The following is a 20387-nucleotide window of genomic DNA, read 5'->3' on the forward strand; positions in this document are numbered from 1 at the left end:
AGTATAAATACATACAAAATAATACAAAATATAAGGTTTTACACTCTATATATTTGCATTTGTACTCCTTCCAAACAGAGCCTAAGAAGTAAATTTATAGAAAGAATGACATGCATCTAGAGTTTGGCCATTAACCATTCTAATTCCCTTCTTTCTTTCTTTAGGAAGTTTAGTTTTGTAATGTTCTTTTAGCACTGTTTTTACACCTATTCATATCAATGGTGTTCGTGTCTTTTCTCGCCATGGAAGATCTTGATGATCTCCTGCAATTTTACCTACACTTCCATCAGTCTAGTCTGTGACAGGTGCCCCATTTACACATTTATATATAAATGCTTAGCAATACAATACTCTTTTTATCTTTAATAATTGTGGTGGACCGTGTGGAGTTGGTGACCTTACAGTACAGGCAGCTACTGAACAGGTAGGGTTGTGGGGTTACAATTACATTACCAATAACTAAGACTGAGCGGGCTCATGACTCGATGACTCATGGCTCACAACTTTACTGGTTTAACCACGGTTCAATCATTCACTCGTTAAAAAGAGAAAAAAAAAAACTTAGAAACAGGCACCCAAAAAGCTCATTGGATCACCCCAGTTCAATCATCATCTCTGATTCTGATTCAACTCTGACCACATTATGCCTCGGGTCATGTATTGAGAAGATGAGGTGTCTTCTGACCTTTGAAATACCAGCATCACTACCAAAGTGGAGACATTTGGATCAAGCCCATGTAATCGCAGGCCCTCTTGGTGTGGGTATGGTCCGTGGGCCTCATGTGCACCCCACACCAACACCAGAGTTCTTACTGACACCCACTAATCCACTGAGTAGTGAGTGCAAGTCTCAAGCTTCCATTATGGTCTTCTTACTTTTACAACTCTGGACCAAAATGCTGATGTTAGGCCCAACTTAACTATTATTTTTTAAGTTCACCTACCAAAGCCTCCTTCATTATTTGTTATATTTTCTAGTCAACTCGTTTAGGAGGTGTTTGGTGTGCTACAAATAAGCAACTTTTCTACCAAATTATAAAATAGTTATGACAAAAAAGCTTATTAAGATAATCAAAAGAAACTCTAACTAAGGATACTGTGATGATTACTTATTTGATTCATTGATTGGTAATTTATCATAAACCCACTAATAAATTAACCAAACGCCACCTAAGAGATAAAACTCTACCGAGTTCAATTTCGCTCCCTTCTTCCAATGTCTTCAGGCCATAGCCCCCCACCATTCAGATACATGTAACCTCAACTTTTTGGCAAAAACATCTCAGAAGTTGGTTTCACATTTTTAAAGGGAAATCCACTCCTCATATACATAAATTATTTTTAATCATATTTAAATTTTTTAACTCAAACATGTGGCACTCTAAGACAGGTGTCATACATTCAATAATAGTTCTTTAGAAATACATGAGAGGTGGGAAACTCCCATTCTCATCCATTCCTAAAAAAATAAAGGAAATATAGAAGTGGTTATCCACAACCACTTAAATCTACATTCTACAATTTCAATAGTTAGTTTTATTTGAATTTCAAATATAAATATAATTATTAGACAAATAGTGAAACTTAAATAAAATAATATTACTATAAAAGCAAAAAAGAATAAAAACCAAAATGATACATATATGCGACTGCCCCATAACTGAGTCATACATGTAAGTCTCTTAAATCAAATAAAAATCTATCAAAACAACAAATGAAAAACCTAACCTAAATGATTTAAAATAGTTTATATTAGTAACCCGATACTGAATACGGGAGTCGTGCCTAGTTTCAAAGTTGAAGCGATTTTTTTTTTTTTTAATGATGAGGCAGATTGCTATTGGTTTGGGACGGAAATTTTTCAGAGGATGCGAGCTCCTCCTCTCCAGTCATCTGGTTCAGATCGGATGAGGGATGAGTCACATTATCTCTACGACTCTACCTTTATTTCCCAGTCGACCCGTCGTCATCACTCCCGGTTTCTGTAGTCTGATTTCTATTAACCCTTGATTAACCTTGCGGAATCTCTTCTCTGGCAATCTTTACAACTAAATAAGGGGTGTTTTCAGTTTTCATCAGCATGGATGCAGTACGATTGCCTCTGGATCTGGGCTTCGCTCCTTTAGATCATCCATCATCTTTGCTATCCACCCATAAATCAAAAGATTCAAACAACAGAAGCCAATTCAACTACTCGATCGAGTGGACTGAATCAAAATTTGCCAGCCCTCCGTTGCCCGAGTGAACATGTTGCAGTAAATAAATCACAAATTTGCTAGCCCTCTCATGTGATTCGCTCGGGCAACGAGGATCTCATTCATCCTATACCATTTTGATCTGTCTTCTGCTCTAAATCCGTCAACATCTCAATCCAGCTCCACCCACAATTTGTTTTTAATTTTCTATCCTTCGTCAGCTTCGGCAGTCTAATCCCAACGCAACGCCCCACAGTAGTGGCGTACTGGCATGCATATTCGCTAGCTGCACGTGGATTCCGGCAGAATTCGTAACAGCATTAGAGTTTCTAAATTAGTTCTGGAGCATCTTTGATGTCAGTCCAGATTTCCTACTAACTTCTTTCTACTAACCCAATAAAATGATTCCAGCTGTCCTTAATGATCCATTTTAGTGTAACAACTTACCAAGAGATTAACCCCTCCCTTAAATATTCTTTTTAAAATATATCAATTCTTCAAATATTAATTAACCTTTTCTTAAAAAACAACTATTTCATTTAAGCCCAAATTCTTTTTCCCTATTAAATACTCTTTACGGATACCTCAGCTTAATTTCGATCTTAATTTTAGTAATCCGGATTGGCTAAGAAGATCCACGATGCATGAATAGTGGCCTAAATCCGACTTGATAGAACTGAAGCTGATCCGACCTTAAATCCACATGGCGACATCAAGAAAGAACACCAAAGAAAGTAATGGCATCGGGTTTGATCTTCTCTTCTTTGCATTTTCTCAAGGACGCAAACCGCTTCTTCATCGAATCATTGCTCCCATACTTGGATGTACGAATGGAAACCCATCTGAATTGTTTGACATTGGGCACTTTATTCCCTTTTCAAGTGACCCACTGTCCATGAAGGCTGGTCATCGGTGAAAGTTTACATCATTGGGTTTCTTAGTTTGATAATGATCAAAATTGACACAAGGATGGAAAGTTGTTGGAGTAGAGTGTCACCTAATCTCGGAGTGTCACTTCGGTTCAGCACCTCGATTACTAAGAGAGACATGCAACCATAAGAGATGTCAAAGGCCTGGGGTGATCCTAGGGGCATGAATTCTAACGGTTGAGTCAATAATCGCCAAAGAAAAACAAAGTGAGTTGGAGAATTTAGTGAGTTGAGAGCTTGTGTGGAGAGTTAGATGGCTTGTGAGGAGAGCTAGTGAGCTCGTATGGAGAGTTGGAGAGCTCGTGAGGAGAACTAAAGAGCTATATGTGATGAGCTGAAGAGCTCGTAAGGAGAGAAGGAGAGCTCGTAGGGAGAGTTGGTGAGCTCCACGTAATAAGTTGAAGAACTTGTAGGAGAGCTCGAGAGCTCCATGTGATGAGCTGAAGAGCTCGTAGGGGGAGTTTGAGAGCTCCATGTCCTGAGGTGTCCAGCATGCCTTGTTCATGGTAGCGTACTACCATGTTCAATTGTCTAAATGAATGGGGGACTCACCTATTATAGGAGAGGGGCTTCATCCAAGAACTGACACATCTTTCACACGTGATCAGGGCTTAGCCCACTTGCCATGCCCTTAATTGACACGTTGTGTGCGCATGGTAGACAACGGACTTGCATGGAATGCGCTGACATTGATATTCTAATAATCTCAGCCACGTGTTGCTTGTACATGTTATGAATTATCAGATCAACTTGTCAGGACCAGGTCAGCTCATAGCTCGTCAGGACCATATCAGCTTGTAGCTCATCATGATCAGGTCAGCTTGCTAAGATAACTTAGCTAGCTCATCAATTGACAACTATTCCCCCCAACATGCCGACACTTTCGATTTCTAACTGGTGGCCAGTTTTGGCCTTATCAATTTCTACCATCAATGCCTCCATATAGCTGCGGGGACATCTCAGCTCAGCCTGTCATTGTTGTGCAAAGCTAGCAATTATAGCCACCCATGTCTCCATGGCGCTACATTTCTCACAGGTCATGTTTAAGGAATTGCTTAGCTTGGCTGGATTAGCACTTGTTCCGATTTGGGGCGGAGAAGTTGTCACTTGAAAAAATGCTTTGCCTTGGATTCCCGATCAGAATCATCAGTAGCCCACCAAAATTGGTCTTGCCTTGTTGGGCCATTCCTAACTTTTGTGCAATGTGGGCATGCTCTTCTCTATCTAGGGTTTGTTTGGGCCTGTTATATGAAGAATAATGAATCATGATCACATGGAGTGGCAGATATGAGATATCATATCGTGTGAGCCCCACCAACTTACTCGCTTTAGTAGACTCGAAATCTTCCTCTTTTCTTTTTCAAACTCAGTGAACACTTTTTGACACCTAAGCATCAAGGATAAAGGATTGAGGTTGGAGGAGCCAGACTGCAGTTTTTAAGCTAAAATTTTTATTTTTTGAATTCAAGTTTGAATAATTAATCACACTTATTTTAACATTTAAGTTTGACTAAAATTAAATTTTAGTCCGAATTATTCAATTGAAATTCGATTTGATTGCATCCCTTGATTTGGACCCAATGATTCCAAGATGGGGTTTGGGTTAGTCCAATTTTTTTCACTTCTTGAGTTCTTTCTGCTGTTGAAAAAAAATGATCTCAAACTTTCTTAAACTTAGGAGGCTATTCAAAGTTATCCATACATGTCGGATTGGATTGGGTTGGGTCGCCCAAGACTTGAGCCCAGCCCTACATTTTCATGTTGTTGGATTCTAGCTAAATCAGCCCAAGTTGCAGCCCTAATGAGAGGAATCCTCACAATGGGGACAGAAATTTTTAAATTGTGGTGGCCCAATAGCTACAACTCCAAAGTTCACTAGTTCATCCATCAAACTCTGTTATTTATTACTCTATGAACTGTTTGACATGTGGCGATCCAGGTAAGTAAACATTCAAGTTGTGGTTTCTGTCGCTAGACCCCAAACAGCAGTCCAACAACCATCAAACCCGAACAAAAACCATCAACATCATGCAACCATGATTCTAATTTCTTGACAACAAAGTTTGGTTACTTGTCACATGAGCATCCTCTTCCATCTTTATCTTCTCTTTTGTTCCTTTTCTGTTCATACTTCATCCTTAATCCCCCAACTAAAAAGTGAGACATACATTTGGTTGAGTAATGGGGACTACTAGTCTACTACAGACTAAGGCTGCATTTATTTGCAGTGTAAAACTTCATCAATGGAGTTTCACACCAAATGGTTTAAAATCTCTGAACCGTTGAATTTTGGAAAACATGATTTTTGATATAATATTACATCGATTTTATTGATGTAAAACCCTACTATAAGTGAGGTTTTACATCGATTTATGATATAAAACTCTACTCCATCCAAACACCAACAAATTTGAACCGAAAGTGGAGTTTTACATCGATCTTAATCTACACTGCAAACAAAATATCGATAAAACCGAACCAATGATGAACTTTTACATCGATGAAGGGGTCTTCCAGAAGAGAGCTTAGGATGGAGCCCATGAGATTATACTTTGTTTAATTTCTCTTCAAAGCAATTGGTCTCCTTTCTTCCTTAAGGCTCCATTTGAAAGGAGTACAAATACAAATAGAGTGCAAAACCTTGTATTTTGTATGTATTTGTGTAATACACATTTGTATTTATACTCCTTCCAAATTGAGCCTAAAATTAAATTAGTGCACTTTAAAAAAGTAAAACTAGCTCATTAATTTTTGTTCCATCTCATGCCTACCTCGTGATATATACTCAAGGTTGTTGAGAAATCTAGTTAGACTGGATGCCAACTCGGCAAGTGTGGCGGGTCACCATCCATACCGGTAGCTGAACTGGGCCAAGCTTGACAGTAATACGAACCCAAAAGATAGATTGAGTATTGGGGCCCGTTGGTTTGATCAAACTAGATAGATAGAAAAGAAGGTTGGCCGATTGGTGGTTCAATTCACCAATAGTTCTACCATCGTATCAAGGCTAAGGGAAATGGCTCCCTTTCCACTAATCTGGTCTTTATTTCCTTCCCGATTCAGGATTAAAAATATTCAGACAGCATGAAAATATTGGCTTCGCTGCAGCAGAACAAGAGACAAGTTTGTTTAGATGTGCATGTGGAACCGAAGGCATCTCAAACAAGCCTTTTGGACAGCACCCTTTACCTGGCTTGGCATTGGAAGTTCAATCTGCTCCTCTAGGATCAATGGGCCCACCAAAGGCCCAAACTTATGAATTCGCCTTGGTGCCTCATTTACATCTCAACTGTGTATTGGGAAATGGAAATATCTCTTAATGACAAGTATGGGAGATATTTCTAATACATGCTGAAATTTGCATGTGGGGTGCCAATGTGAACTCCCAACTTAGATGGGTTTTATGGAATAATTGAAGAACATTAGGAGAAATTAGAAAGGACCAAAGGGTGGTTCAAATTTCCCCCTTTTTGTCAGAAATAGGTCTCTCTCTGCTGTCTTTTATGTGGAACAAAGGAGTGAAGTAAAGCATACGCAGCAGCAAATACATGGAGTATGTTCCAAGTAACAGATTCCTCTGGTTATAACAAACTAAGAAAAATAAGACAAAAAACAATACAAAAGTGTATGAATTCTTATCTGAAAAAAAAATGTAAGAAATTAAAAGAAAAGTATTGTGTAGGAATGGATTTCGTATTCACCAGTTGTTGGACTGGTTGGTCTCCCAACTTACCATGTACTTACGTGGTTTGAGTTGCAAGAATCAGTCACTCACTCCATTTTGTTTCTTTGGCTTTTCAATGTAAAGAAAGAAAGCTATTGCTTTATCACCGACGGTAAGTTGGTTTGTGTTGGTGAAACATGAAATGATCCTGTGTAACTTGTACATGACTCATGAGCCCCTGACCCCACCTTTCTTTTTATCCATTAAAATCTGACTTCACATCTCCGCCCGCCCCACAACGCCCCCACAGCACATTTTCGCCATGAAAATATTTTCCGATGATAATATTAAAACTGGTGATATTATCATTGGGAGATATTCCTAATACACAGCGAGATGTACTGTGAGGCATTATGGGGCAGCCCCTTGTGAAGCGGAGATGTGATGTCCATCAATCTGAAGCAATAGATCACAGGTGGACCGTCTCTTGGAATGAAGGACGGACACAATAGTCCAAAACTTGTGAGCAAGGTTGGATGATGCCATTACCGGCATAAAAAACTTGTCCACATTCACAGAAACCCTTTGTCCTAATTAAGGATGTACTGGATTATGGTAGGATATGATGCAAGCAGTAGTAGTAATAGGCATTATAATTCTGACAATTTCCAATTTCCCTTCCGCATATTCAGGAAATTGTCATATTCTTTAATATACTTTTATCCCCGGAGCCAATGAGTCTCGATGAGGGTTGCTTTGGATTTTGGACGCATCCAAATTTTTAAAACACTCTATAGTTCATGAATTTATTCAAAATTTCCCTATTTTATTGTTTTATTAAAACACCCCCTTATAGTTTGTAATTGATTTTACTTAATTGACTTTTTTTTCTGGTAGGTATCATTTGTATTTTATTTTTAAGTACCACTTGTATTGAGATTTGAAAATGGTCACATGACCACCTAAAGTGAGTAGAAAATGTTTGAGGGAATGAATTTATTGTTGTTTATTCCAGAAGTACCCCTACATTTTATATTTTATATCAAGCTTTTAGAAAGAATTCCCCCCCTCCCCAATGATAATAGATTTAGAGCATAAATATTAAATAGCATATACCCCGCTTAAGATAGAAAAAAAAAACTTAAGAAAAAGAAAAACATTGGTGATGGTAATTTTTCCTTCACGTGATTATGATAGTGTAGGTAAAAAATTGTGGATGTTAGGGTCAAAACTATCATTTTCCGCTTCCATTTGATGGAAGGTTGATTAAGTAAATTGATTGTAAATTATAGAGAGTGATTTAGTAAAATACAAATTATAGGGTAATTTTAATAAATCCAAGAAACTATAAGGGTGTTTTAATAAATAACCATTTTTTAAATAACATTGGGCAAATTTACTGTGAAAAGATGAAAAATACTCCTTTATTTATTACATAAGGTCAATGTTGTCTTTATTTACTCCATTCTTTTAAATAATATTGGTCAAATTTATAAGTGTTCTACATGAAGCGTTTCACAAGCGTTCTATTTCATAAGTGGGCCCTCATTCACTAGTGATTCATTTCATCTGTTTCTTTTTTTTTTTCTTTTTGAAAAATGCAAAAAACATCAGGATGCATGCTAACTGTGTGTTTAAAGTGATTTGGTTTAATATTATAATATATTTATAATGACAACTCCGTGAAATTTCATTAAAGTATTTAGTTTTTTCAAATTTCAATGTGCCATGTCAATTGAGCGATTCAATAAATGAAAAATTAACGTTTCAAGATACCTCTACTTTCCTGAATCCCAAAACTAATCATTGCAATAATTTTTTTTTGAGAAACTTGACTACCAAATGCATTTTTTTTCCAATTCCATTTAATGAATAATGTGACACGCATGACATATTAGAAGAAATGAAATGCTTATGAAACACTGTTTGTAAATTTCTTATAATCTGTTTGTAAATTTCTTATAATCTGGTGCCAAAAGACCTAATCTGTTTGTAAATTTCTTATAATCGCAATAAGGATTCATGCCACTTTGGATCTTCTAGTCATAGATTGTTCCCACATCCCTACATTGGACACAACCAAGGTGTATTGGCAACATCTACAATTGTCAATGGGTCGGGATCTAACAAACCCAAACCAATTGAGTCGATTATGACTCTAGGATCTGGTACCAATGGATCGGTTCCGGTTCTTAATATATTGCCTTGATTATTATTGATTTAGAACCAGTTTTATCCAGTTCCAAATTGATTCAGATCCGATCTGATTTATCCATTAGATTTCAAAAACTAATCAATTTAGTTCTAAGTGTAAAATTACATACTTTATAAGGTTTGGTTCGATTTTTGATTGATTCTGATTCTACCTGGAACCGACCCATTGACAACTTAGTAACATCTCCCATGAATGACATGGTGATATTCTCAATAAGCAGCTGTAATGTTGTGTAAGTAGAGAGAAACAGTTTGTGGGTAGACCTGTTCATGGGCTGGGCAGCCCGATAGGCCGGCCTGACCCCCGGACGGGCTTGAATAAGGATTTGAGATCGTGGGCTTGACCTCGGGCCTAAAAGCCTGGCTCGAATTTTTTTCGGGCCGGGCTTGGGATTTGTCAAAATAGCTCGGCCCGAGCCTTAAGCGAGTTAAACCCTAAATATCCTAATTTCTAACCCCTCTCTTCTCTTCTCACTCACTTAGCCAAATCTCATTCTCAGTTCTCACTCACAGTCACAGGCAAACACTCTCAGTTCTCACTTATCGAATCTCACCGACGAACACTCTCAAAGGTGAGTCCGGCGAATACTCTCACCGGCACCACCAGTGGACTCCGGCGGTGAGTCCTCTCTCTCTTCATTGTTCCTCTTCTCACTTCTCCTTCTCACTCTCAGAATCTCAGCTCAGGCTCGTTTATTAGACATGAACTCAGACACCAATGAACTCAGGCACCGGTGGTAAGTCCTTTCTCTCTCTCTTGTTAAGTTTGCCCTTTTGTTCTATTCCGAAATTATTGTTTGCCCATTCTCTCTGCATACTATTAGCCTATTACGAAATTGTTCTGGGGATTTTTCTTCTATTTTTCCTTTTTGTTTATCCTGTAAATTAATGAAATGCTCATTTCAGGCAAATTTAGACAACCTGATGCATTGTAATAATGCTGTATTTGGTAGTCGTTCCTTTTCCTTGTGCCTATCTCGTTTGCCAAAAGAACCACCTGATGCATTGTGGTTCTGCATTTCTTATGTGGTTTGTTGGAAGAACGAAGAAAAATAGAGGAATCTTTGCGGATAAGGCAAGATCTAAGAAGGAACCCTGTCCCTCATCAGGAGAAAAATTTTGGACTGAGTTTGTTTCTTTCTGAATTTTCAGGGGTGTCAGTTGCTTGGGATTGCTTTTTGGTCATCTTTAGAATGAGTGGGGGTTAATGCTTTTTTGTTGGACTTCAGATTCGGGCCTAAGCTTCGGGTTTTTTATGAGGGCTAGACTCGAGCCCAAGATCTATTGGTCGGATCGGGCTCGGGTTCGGGCCTAACAAAATTCTATTTATATAGAGAAAAAACCCGGCCCGGCCCATGAATGTAATTGCCTAATTGTAATAGAACACAACGGTAGTAAAAATAACTTGCTGCCGAGGACTGAGGAGGGCAACTGTAGATTTTTTTTTTTTAATTTTCATTTTGTTTTTAGAAAAAGGCAAATAAAGTAAAAGAAAGGCACAAATGGCACGTGCCTGCTCACATCACTCTCTTTCACGTGGGGTACCTTTGACACCACTCGTTCGTCGTCACCCTTTTTATCCATCTTCCACCAGCATCCGCTTCACTCAACTGTCCCCAGAGTTTTCAATTTTTTTGACCAAAATGCCACTGTGTGTTATTCAATCACCGAATACATCGGTGGTGGGGCCGTGACCCGGCCATCCATGGGCCATGGCACGACATCACCCGCTACCCTTGATATATGGGCCGACGATCAACCCCATGCATGACAAGGTTATCTCTGGGCTCTAGCCCATGGGCCGTTATTTACTTATGGGGCACACACAAACATTCATATTTGGCATGTATGGAGTTTCCTAAAGTTGAAGTACGTCATCATATATCTCACAACTTTCCCCGGGTCGGTCGGTTGGACTGGGTGCATCAAAGCGTAATAAATGGTCTAATTAGCCCCAGTTGTCTAGATCCTGGTGGTAGAAGATTTCTTTAGGCTGTGTTTAGTTGCAGTGCGATTTTATTTGCACTAATACAAATGCATGAGAGTGCAGACGAAAAAATGTAAATTTTCGTTTAATTTTGTTTCGGGTTTTATTTTATTTTGTTTTAAGTTAAAATTTGAAATAAAAATAGGTCAGAATTTACACTCAAATCATTTGTACTGACATAATTTTGCATCAATGCAAATTTATTTGCATTTCAACCAAACACAGCCTTATGGGCATTGGTGATGGTCCAAAGTGATTTTGATATGTATATCCAAGTTTGGCGTCAACAACAACAACCTCTAATTGGTGTGACTCAATGTAGTTTTTGGCTTTTAGATAATTTGGATCCAATTTGGTGTAAATCAAAATTGTCACCACTTTTGGACCTATTTGCTTGGGATACGAATGGCTTTGCCCTCCATACACTCTCTCTCTCTCTCTCCAACTCTAATTGTAGAAACCAATTTTGGATTTGGACCAGGACCACCATTTTAATTGGATCCATGGACCCCACCTTACCCATCGCATGGCCCAAGCAAGAAATTGCCTTTTATTCTTTTAGCCCATTCCTCCAAATGTCCATTCAAAAATCTTTCTTCATTTAACAGGGACGATGGTATGGCCATCCACCTACTATTTTGGATGTGGGACCCATCAGATCAATCGGACGCACTCCCATCTACATAATTACATTACACGGCTTTATTATCCTACGATCATGCTTCCTTCCATGCTCAAAACCAACCTAAATTCTTCTTTTATTTTATTATTATTAGCTGTCATAGGGCAGACATTACTCGTTACTTTAAATAGATAGGGGTATTTTTGAAATTTTATAAAATTACCACCCGCTGAACTGAACAGGGACGGTTCAGAAAGCGGAGAGGACCAGATTCGTAATATTAAGAACATGCAGGGGCCTACTTCTACCAGTTGTCCTTTTCCTCTTTAAAATTTGAATCATATGAGGGTGAAACTGGAAAAAGTGTAATATCTCTATCTTCTTTATATCTACGATCTATCTACCATTAAATAGAAAAAGTAGAAAAAGTTCATCTAATCCAATCAGCATCGTCCATTTCTAACGGTCGGAAATGAAAGAGAACGGTTCACTAACGACGTCAACGTTAATTACCAAAGCGGGTTTTTTTGGTTTTTCCCGCATTACTACACCTTTTTTCTTAATTAAAAAAAAAAATTATATTCTCCCCCGTTTAAAAGACTCTGATACTGTCTGTCTGCCTCTGGACTGAGTTCTATTTCTCATTTCTTGCTCGTCTCCTCGTCGTTTTTCTGAGCTTAAAATAGGAGACGTAACGAATTTCACTGGAACAGATTGTTGCTTGACATGATCTCCCTTGTTTCTGGAATCTTTTCTTCGACAGATTTGTTTCCGGAGATTTTATATTTTTATTGAACTTTCGTTCCACATTTTGAGGACTCGGTCGGCCGGTCTTTTGATTTACTGTAAGTCTTTTAGCTGGATTTAACACTCATTCGCATAATCTGTGTCATAGATGCGAGTTTTTCATCGATCGCTGTTGATCAAACTGTGAGACTAAACTGCATTTCTTTGTTTTTTAGGGTTCCTTTGTTTTTCTCATTTCATAATTAAGCTTCAGTCGTCATTCTGCACTGTAGTACTTTTTGTTGCATTTTAGTCTGTTGACGAAGCTTGACATTTTTCAATCGGTTTCTCTGTTCTTCTCTTCTCACTACGTCCGTTTTCCTTCTCTTCTTTGTCCTTTTTGTTCATGTCAAGAGTTCTTAGTGGATTTCTTAAGTTTCAATTTTTGGATGTTTCAATAGATTTTCTTGATCGTTCGAGCTGCATTGGTATTCCTAGGTGGGTTTTTGGATTTCTTGGTTCGGGAGAGAAATGAATCTGGAGTTCTGGCCCTTTTGGACTTGACAGTTCTTGATTTGAGATTCACACTTGGTCTTTTAACAGAAAATTATTATCCTCTCACTCGCTTCCCGTTGCAGGAGAATTGGAGATTTATTATGGATTCTGCACAGCAGAGGAGAGGGGGGCTTATCCCCGTTTCGCCTTCTCAAACTCCACGGTCAAATGACAAGGCTTCAAGAGATCTACGATCTGGGGATGGAAATTCAAATAATAAGCATGACAAGGATAAAGGTGTTAATGTTCAGGTTCTTCTCCGTTGCAGGTTGGTCAAACCTGATCTTTCCTTGAATTTCTGGTTAATGGAGAAAATTTTATGAATTTCAGACTATAATGACTTTTTTTTTCTAGACCCTTGAGCGAAGATGAAATGAGGGTCAATACACCTGTGGTGATTTCTTGCAACGAGCATAGACGAGAAGTATCTGCCATGCAGAACATAGCCAACAAGCAGATTGATAGAACTTTTGTATTTGACAAGGTTTGGCACTTGAATCGTTCTCCATTCATCTCAACTCCCGTATTGATCTTTACAACTATGGAATTAGAACTTCTGATCTGTTTTATAACGTATTATATAACTGTACACTATTCTGTGTAGGTTTTTGGTCCGGCATCTCAACAGAAGGATCTGTTTGATCAAGCCGTTTCTCCTATTGTCAATGAAGTTCTTGAAGGTTATAACTGCACCATTTTCGCATACGGTCAGACGGGTACAGGGAAAACATACACAATGGAAGGAGGGGGAAGAAAATCAAAGGTTTTTCGTTGTTTTACTTATCCCGGAGTTAACATAACACTGGTCTTTCCATGCTTTCTGTGAATTTGAGAGCCTTTTTCTTCTTGTTTTTTCTGTCTTTGTAGAATGGGGATTTACCAAGTGATGCGGGTGTTATCCCTAGAGCTGTTCGACAAATTTTTGACATACTTGAAGCTCAAAATGCCGAGTACAGCATGAAGGTTACATTTCTAGAGCTGTACAATGAGGAAATAACCGATCTTTTGGCTCCCGAAGAATGCACAAAATTCATTGATGACAAGTCAAAGAAACCAATAGCCCTCATGGAAGATGGAAAAGGGGGTGTTTTTGTGAGAGGCCTGGAAGAGGAGATAGTCTGTACTGCAAATGAAATATATAAGATCTTGGAGAAAGGGTCTGCTAAAAGACGTACTGCAGAAACCCTGCTTAACAAGCAAAGCAGTCGTTCCCACTCAATATTTTCTATCACAATCCACATCAAGGAGTGTACACCTGAGGGAGAAGAGATGATTAAATGTGGAAAACTTAATCTTGTTGACCTTGCTGGGTCTGAGAACATATCACGTTCTGGTGCAAGAGAGGTATGCGGGCTACTACTGGTCATCCTTTAACATATGTACTCTAGCCCTTTAATCTATGGGCTATTAGCATAGGTTCAGACATACATACAAGTGCACAACTGCATATATTCACATTGGCACATGCACTTAAAATGGCATGCTTGTAGTTGTAGATGTAGTAACATTAATTAAGACCACTCCAGTAGTACCGTTCTCTCTCTCTCTCTCTCTCTATTTAATTGTAAGTAGACCTATGTTTACAGGGAAGAGCAAGAGAAGCTGGAGAGATTAATAAAAGTTTGCTTACACTTGGTCGTGTCATTAATGCACTAGTTGAGCATTCTGGTCATGTGCCATATAGGTATGTATTGTAACTCAAATTTGACAATTTCTTTCTGGCATGTAGCATATATTAATAAAACTAGAATGTGCAACAAAGTGCTGAAAGCATTGCTTGGTCTGCCAGGGATAGCAAATTAACCAGATTACTAAGGGATTCTTTGGGAGGCAAAACTAAGACATGCATCATTGCTACAATATCACCTTCTATCCACTGTTTGGAAGAGACACTGAGCACCTTGGATTATGCACACCGTGCCAAAAATATCAAAAACAAACCAGAGGTTAGTGTTTCTCCAGTGAAAGTAACAGTCTGTCTCTATCAGATACGACACAAAAAGGTGGACATGAGATGTACAATCTGAAGATTAGTTATCTAATTGTCATTGTTTGGTATCCATCTTTTCTTTGCATTTGCTTAGGTTGAAATATGTTCCCTTAGAGCCTAATTTAATGGTTCTAGTTGTGTTGTTAATATTTTCAGATTAATCAGAAGATGATGAAATCTGCGCTGATAAAGGACCTGTATTCTGAGATTGACCGCCTTAAGCAAGGTTGCTTTTATTTTCCTAGTTGGAGGGCTTGGTCATACTCCTAATAAAATATTGAAATGTATTATTAGATAAATATTTAACTTATTCTCAACAGATTGTATGCTTAGAATTGAGAATGTAAAAGAAGCAGCATCTAATGTTTAATGTTATATCTTGTTATCCATCTCTGACCAGAGGTATATGCCGCAAGGGAAAAGAATGGCATCTATATACCACGGGATCGTTACCTCCAAGAAGAGGCTGAGAAGAAGGTTCAGTTCTTGCATTTTTTTAAGTTGAATTATGCATAATTTTTTTCCAATCAATGTTGCTTTCAGTCATTATTAGCTATTTCATTTGTTTTTGCCATTTCTCTTTATCCAGGCAATGGCTGAGAAGATAGAACGCATGGAACTTGATTCAGAGTCTAAGGATAAGGTAGTTTCATCACTATTGAGATTCTTCAGGTCTTTACCTTTCAGATTTGCTGGTTATAGAGGCCGAACTAACTAAAGATATATTGTGAGCAGCAACTACTGGAGCTTCAGGGGCTTTATAATTCCCAGCAACAGTTGACTGCAGAATTAAGTGAAAAGCTTGAAAGGACTCAGGTAACATGTATTCAACAATCATAATCATGTTCCAGTTATTGCCACTTGTCAATCAAACTATCCACTATCTTTTCCCACTTTACTGAGAGAAATTAAATTTCTTATTTGCAAACTAACTGCAGAAAAAACTTGAAGACACTGAACATGTGCTATTTGATCTAGAAGAAAGATATAGACAAGCAAATGCCACAATAAAAGAAAAGGAATATATAATCTCCAATCTCCTAAGATCTGGTAAGAAAGTGCATCAAATTCTCCCTTGTTCTTATAATATAGCAATCGTGTTAGTATGTTGAATATATTTTAATATGGTTGGCTATCATATCATGTATCATTAACATGGTAATTGATCTCTATGGATGTCTTAAAATTCCAGACATTATCTATTTGCATTTTGTAGTTTGGATATGGTATATTTTACTTTTGAATCTCTTACATTTCAATTTGATTTCCCACATTGATAATGTATTTGTTGATCTTTTAGAGAAAGCGCTTATAGAGCGGGCAACTGAGCTCCGAGAAGAGCTAGAAAATGCAGCATCAGATGTATCTGGCTTGTTCGCCAAAATTGGTCAGTACCCATGTTCCACTAGTAGACAATGTTTTGGCCATTATCCTTCTTAAGGGTACAAGGTTGCACATTTTCTTCTGCTGATTCTGCTATCTACGGTTGGTCTGTAGAGCGGAAGGATAAAATAGAAGATGGAAACAGAATTCTTATCCAGAAATTCCAGTCCCAACTTACCCATCAGCTTGATATCTTGCATAAGACTGTTGCATCTTCGGTAACACAACAGGAGCATCAACTGAAAGAAATGGAGGAAGATATGCAATCATTTGTCTCTACGAAGGCAGAGGTAAAAAGAAAAAAAAAAGGTCCTCAAGATGATCAAGTCATTTTTATACTTCAATTGACAAGCTTGGTTGTGCTTATTCTTTATACTTCTGGTCTCTCTGTAGGCCACAGAAGAACTTCGAGAAAGGGTTGAAAATCTGAAAGCCATGTATGGTTCTGGTATAAAGGCTTTGGATGATTTAGCAGGAGAGCTTGATGGGAATTCTCAGTCAACTTTCGGAAATCTGAACTCAGAAGTTTCTAAACACTCATCTGCCCTTGAGGACGTAAGAATTGCTTATTCTGTTTTAATTGACTTTCTTCTTCAGTATCATCCTTATTGTTGTTTGGCCTCTTCCATGCTACAGCTTTTCAAGGGAATTGCCTCAGAGGCTGATATGATACTTAATGAGCTTCAAGGCAGCCTTGCCAACCAACAGGAAAAGTTAGCTACATATGCACAACAACTGCGTGAGGTTGGCTATTGCTAATTCTTATGTTTAATCAACTGCAACTAGGGTGCTTTCACTTTTCTAATTCAATTGATTGCTTTAATGTATGCAGGGACACTCTAGAACAGTGGAAACTACAAGATCTATTTCTAAAATTACAGTGAACTTCTTCAAGACATTGGACATGCATGCATCCAAATTGACCCAAATTGTGGAAGAAGCACAAACCATCCATGACCAAAAACTATGTGAACTTGAAAAGAAGTTTGAGGTGATTCTTGCTTTCCACTTTAGTCCTATCCATTGAAAGATCTGTCCTGCTTGTTTTATAACCTTTTTATTTTGCATAAGAAGGAATGTGCTGCTTATGAAGAAAGACAACTGTTAGAAAAAGTAGCAGAGCTGCTAGCAAGTTCGAGTTCTAGGAAAAAGAAGCTGGTATGCATTCTTGTTCTTTGACTTTCATGGAAATATAACCTTTCCTATTGTTTGGGTGATAATGATCTATAGTTTTAGGAGTATGCTGAAGTAATCTTTTATCAAAACTACAGTCAACTACAATTTTTTTTTTGTTACACGTGAAGCATAAAATGTATTAATATGATGCCATAGATGATACATTTCTATATGAATCCGGTTGTCTAGATCCTGCATAGTCCATCAGCCAGTCTTTTGTGTCAGTGGTCCACTGGTTACTTGCCATAGTAGGGGCATTAACTTCAGATCAAATTGCTCTTTTATATTTGCATTCAAATAAACTATTCAAATTTTGATAAAAATATGTTTATGTTTCACCCATGGGTGTTTATGAAAAGGTTCAAACTTCACTGGAAGAGTTTTCAAAAGTTGCAAATTTTAGTACGTGCTAGCCAACTAAAGGCAGAGAGTATAACTTGAAGATAGTCAATTTATTGAATATCAACCTACTTTTTGCTATAAAAGAAAAATTCTTGAGGCTCAGTTTGGAAAGAGTACAAATACAAGTATGTAGAGTGAAAAACCTTGTATTTTGTATATTTGCACTGAACATGTTTGTGTTTGCACTCTTCCAAAATGTAGAACGCAAAGCCTTACACTGGTTGCTTTTCAGTCTGTCACTGTTCAACATCTTTGCCAACAATTTGTCTTCTGGGTGATCCTTCCTGAAATTTTAATTGTAGGGTAATGTTTCCTGGAATTGTCAATCTTACAGTCCAATGTTTCTGTTATTTCCTGAAACAATTGCAACATGTAAATGACAAATAACCAGCTTAGGATGTTCTAAGTCTTTAATTCTTTTATTGGTCTAACCTAGGCTCTTAAATCAAGAAAAATTTCTAATCTAATCTCTTCTCTGAACCACATCTAAGCGAAAAAGAAATGTTTTAATTTTGATCAAGAGAGTCATGTGTAAGTCTTTCAACCACTAAGCTATGCCAAGACAAATCAACTTAGATGAATGGCTTCCTTATAAATTCTGCATACATTTCCTATTTATTTAGGTTCAAACAGCGGTAGATGGCCTTCGTGAGAGCGCAGCCAGCAGAACAAGTAGGCTACAACAAGAAATGTCTACAATGCAAGATTTTACATCCTCTGTCAAAGAAGAATGGGCAACTTACATGGAGAAAACTGAAACCCACTATCTTGAAGACACTGCTGCAGTGCAGAGTGGGAAAAATGACTTGGAAGAAGGTCTCCAACACTGGTATGGGAAATTGCTAACTTATAAGTGCCTAGTCTCTTTTAGTTAAAATTTCTCGCAGAAAATGCTTTTGTTCATTTCCCTGAACCTTTTATTGCTAAAATATGCAGTGTGACAAAAACAAGAATGAGTACCCAACAATGGTGGAAGGCCCAAGATTCTCTGCTTTGCCTAGAAAGCAATAATGTTGCATCTATGGATTCCATCATCAAGTAAGTTAATCATAAATTTGATGGCGTCAATATTTCAGTTTGAAGGTGCATCTGATGTGTTCTTTTTTTGCCTTTGTTTTTTTCTTGCTTTTATCACAGGGGAGGAGTGGAAGCCAATCAGCGCTTACGTGCTCAGTTGTCTTCTGCTGCTGCATCTGCTCTTGAAGACGTTGATCTTGCAAACAAGAACCTTCTTTCCTCTATTGAATGTGAGTTTTTTTTTTTAGATTCCAACCCATATTGCTTTCATGTTAGCAAGCTATGTAAGAGACTTTCCAGGTCACATATAGCGATTTATTCTTATTCATAATTACGTACTGCAGATTCCTTGAAACTCGACCATGATGCATGCGAAAACATTGATTCTATGATTGTTCCCTGCTGTGGGGATCTAAGGGAACTGAAGAGTGGTCATTATCACAAGACTGTTGAGGTTACAGAAAATGCAGGAAAATGCCTGCTAGAGGAATATATGGTATGGTTTGAATCGGTTACTCTTGTGTTCCTAAAAGAATGAATTTGCCTTGCCCCTTTCTGTTTTTCTCCCTTGTTCAAGTACGTATCTGGTATCTTGATCCATTCCTTTTTCCTCCCAGGTGGATGAAGCAACTTGTTCAACACCAAGGAGGAGATCATTCAATTTGCCAAGCATGGCATCCATTGAAGAACTTAGAACTCCATCATTTGAGGAGCTGTTGAAGTCATTCTGGGAAACAAGATCTCCAAAGCAAGCCAATGGCGATGTAAAACATTTATCAGGGGCTTATGAGGCAGCTCAGTCCTTGAGAGATTCAAGACTTCCTCTCATTGCTATAAATTAAGGCGGGGGGGATGGTGGTTTATGAAGCATGTATATATATGGCTTAAGTCTGTACTCACCTACCTTAGTTGTTCAAGAAGTGTCGCCAATTTGGGGGCGAAATATACATATGTCCATGGGGGTATATATAGATATATACAGATCTAAGTTTGATTTATTCTTTTTTGTTTTTTTTTTGTGGGGGAGTTTCAATTCTTTGAAATCCTCTGCTTATAATGAGTGCAGTAGGATTACCAATAAGATTTTTTTTTTCGTGCTATCATTGTATTCACTATTTAGGATAGGTTTTCATATATTTTATTACTAGCTAGAGCCTAGACGATCCACATAAATGAATTTGATCCTGGAAGCTGTCTGGAAGTTTCTCATCTTATTTCAATATATATATATATATCATCAACTAGAACATTTCAGTCCAGGAACGCTCTTCCGCCATAAATGTTCCATGTGAAGTTCTCTTGGACTGCTCAGAGTATCGTTTATTTACTTGGGTGGCCTGCAGTTCAATACTTTTTTTTATCTTTTTGGGTGAAACCCTGCAGTTAAATTAAATACATCGAAGGTGTTTAGTGTTTAATGCGTAGCGTAACATGGAATGCAGTTGACAGTCAAAGACTGACTCAGGACTAAAATAAGTGAGTTGAGCCCAGAAGGAAACTTCCTCTTGTTTATACCGCACGTGGGAG

General features: G+C 37.9%; 1 protein-coding gene across 3 annotated transcripts; it reads left to right on the top strand.

Moving 5' to 3' along the window:
• The first annotated feature begins 12233 nt into the window (after nt 1-12233).
• On the top strand, nt 12234-20061 carry LOC104594697 (P-loop containing nucleoside triphosphate hydrolases superfamily protein). 3 transcript variants are annotated; one of them, XM_010255114.3, is made up of 23 exons: nt 12234-12456; nt 12976-13160; nt 13247-13376; nt 13497-13655; nt 13760-14236; nt 14479-14576; nt 14682-14838; nt 15039-15108; nt 15283-15359; nt 15472-15525; nt 15618-15698; nt 15821-15932; nt 16183-16269; nt 16380-16555; nt 16659-16820; nt 16902-17009; nt 17098-17256; nt 17337-17423; nt 18467-18672; nt 18780-18881; nt 18981-19090; nt 19205-19356; nt 19478-20061. In XM_010255114.3, the coding sequence occupies exons 2-23, from the start codon at nt 12994-12996 to the stop codon at nt 19700-19702; spliced, it is 3156 nt and encodes a 1051-aa protein (XP_010253416.1). In that variant the 5' UTR covers nt 12234-12456; nt 12976-12993; the 3' UTR covers nt 19703-20061. The 3 variants fall into 3 exon arrangements, with proteins under 3 accessions (XP_010253416.1, XP_010253418.1, XP_010253417.1); XM_010255116.3 differs by having other exon boundaries at nt 17340-17423; XM_010255115.3 differs by lacking the exon at nt 12234-12456 and adding an exon at nt 12697-12835.
• Nucleotides 20062-20387: the final 326 nt, after the last annotated feature.

Source organism: Nelumbo nucifera, chromosome 2 (assembly GCF_055504915.1).
Source record: "Nelumbo nucifera cultivar China Antique chromosome 2, China Antique-T2T, whole genome shotgun sequence".
NCBI classification, from domain to species: Eukaryota; Viridiplantae; Streptophyta; class Magnoliopsida; order Proteales; family Nelumbonaceae; genus Nelumbo; species Nelumbo nucifera.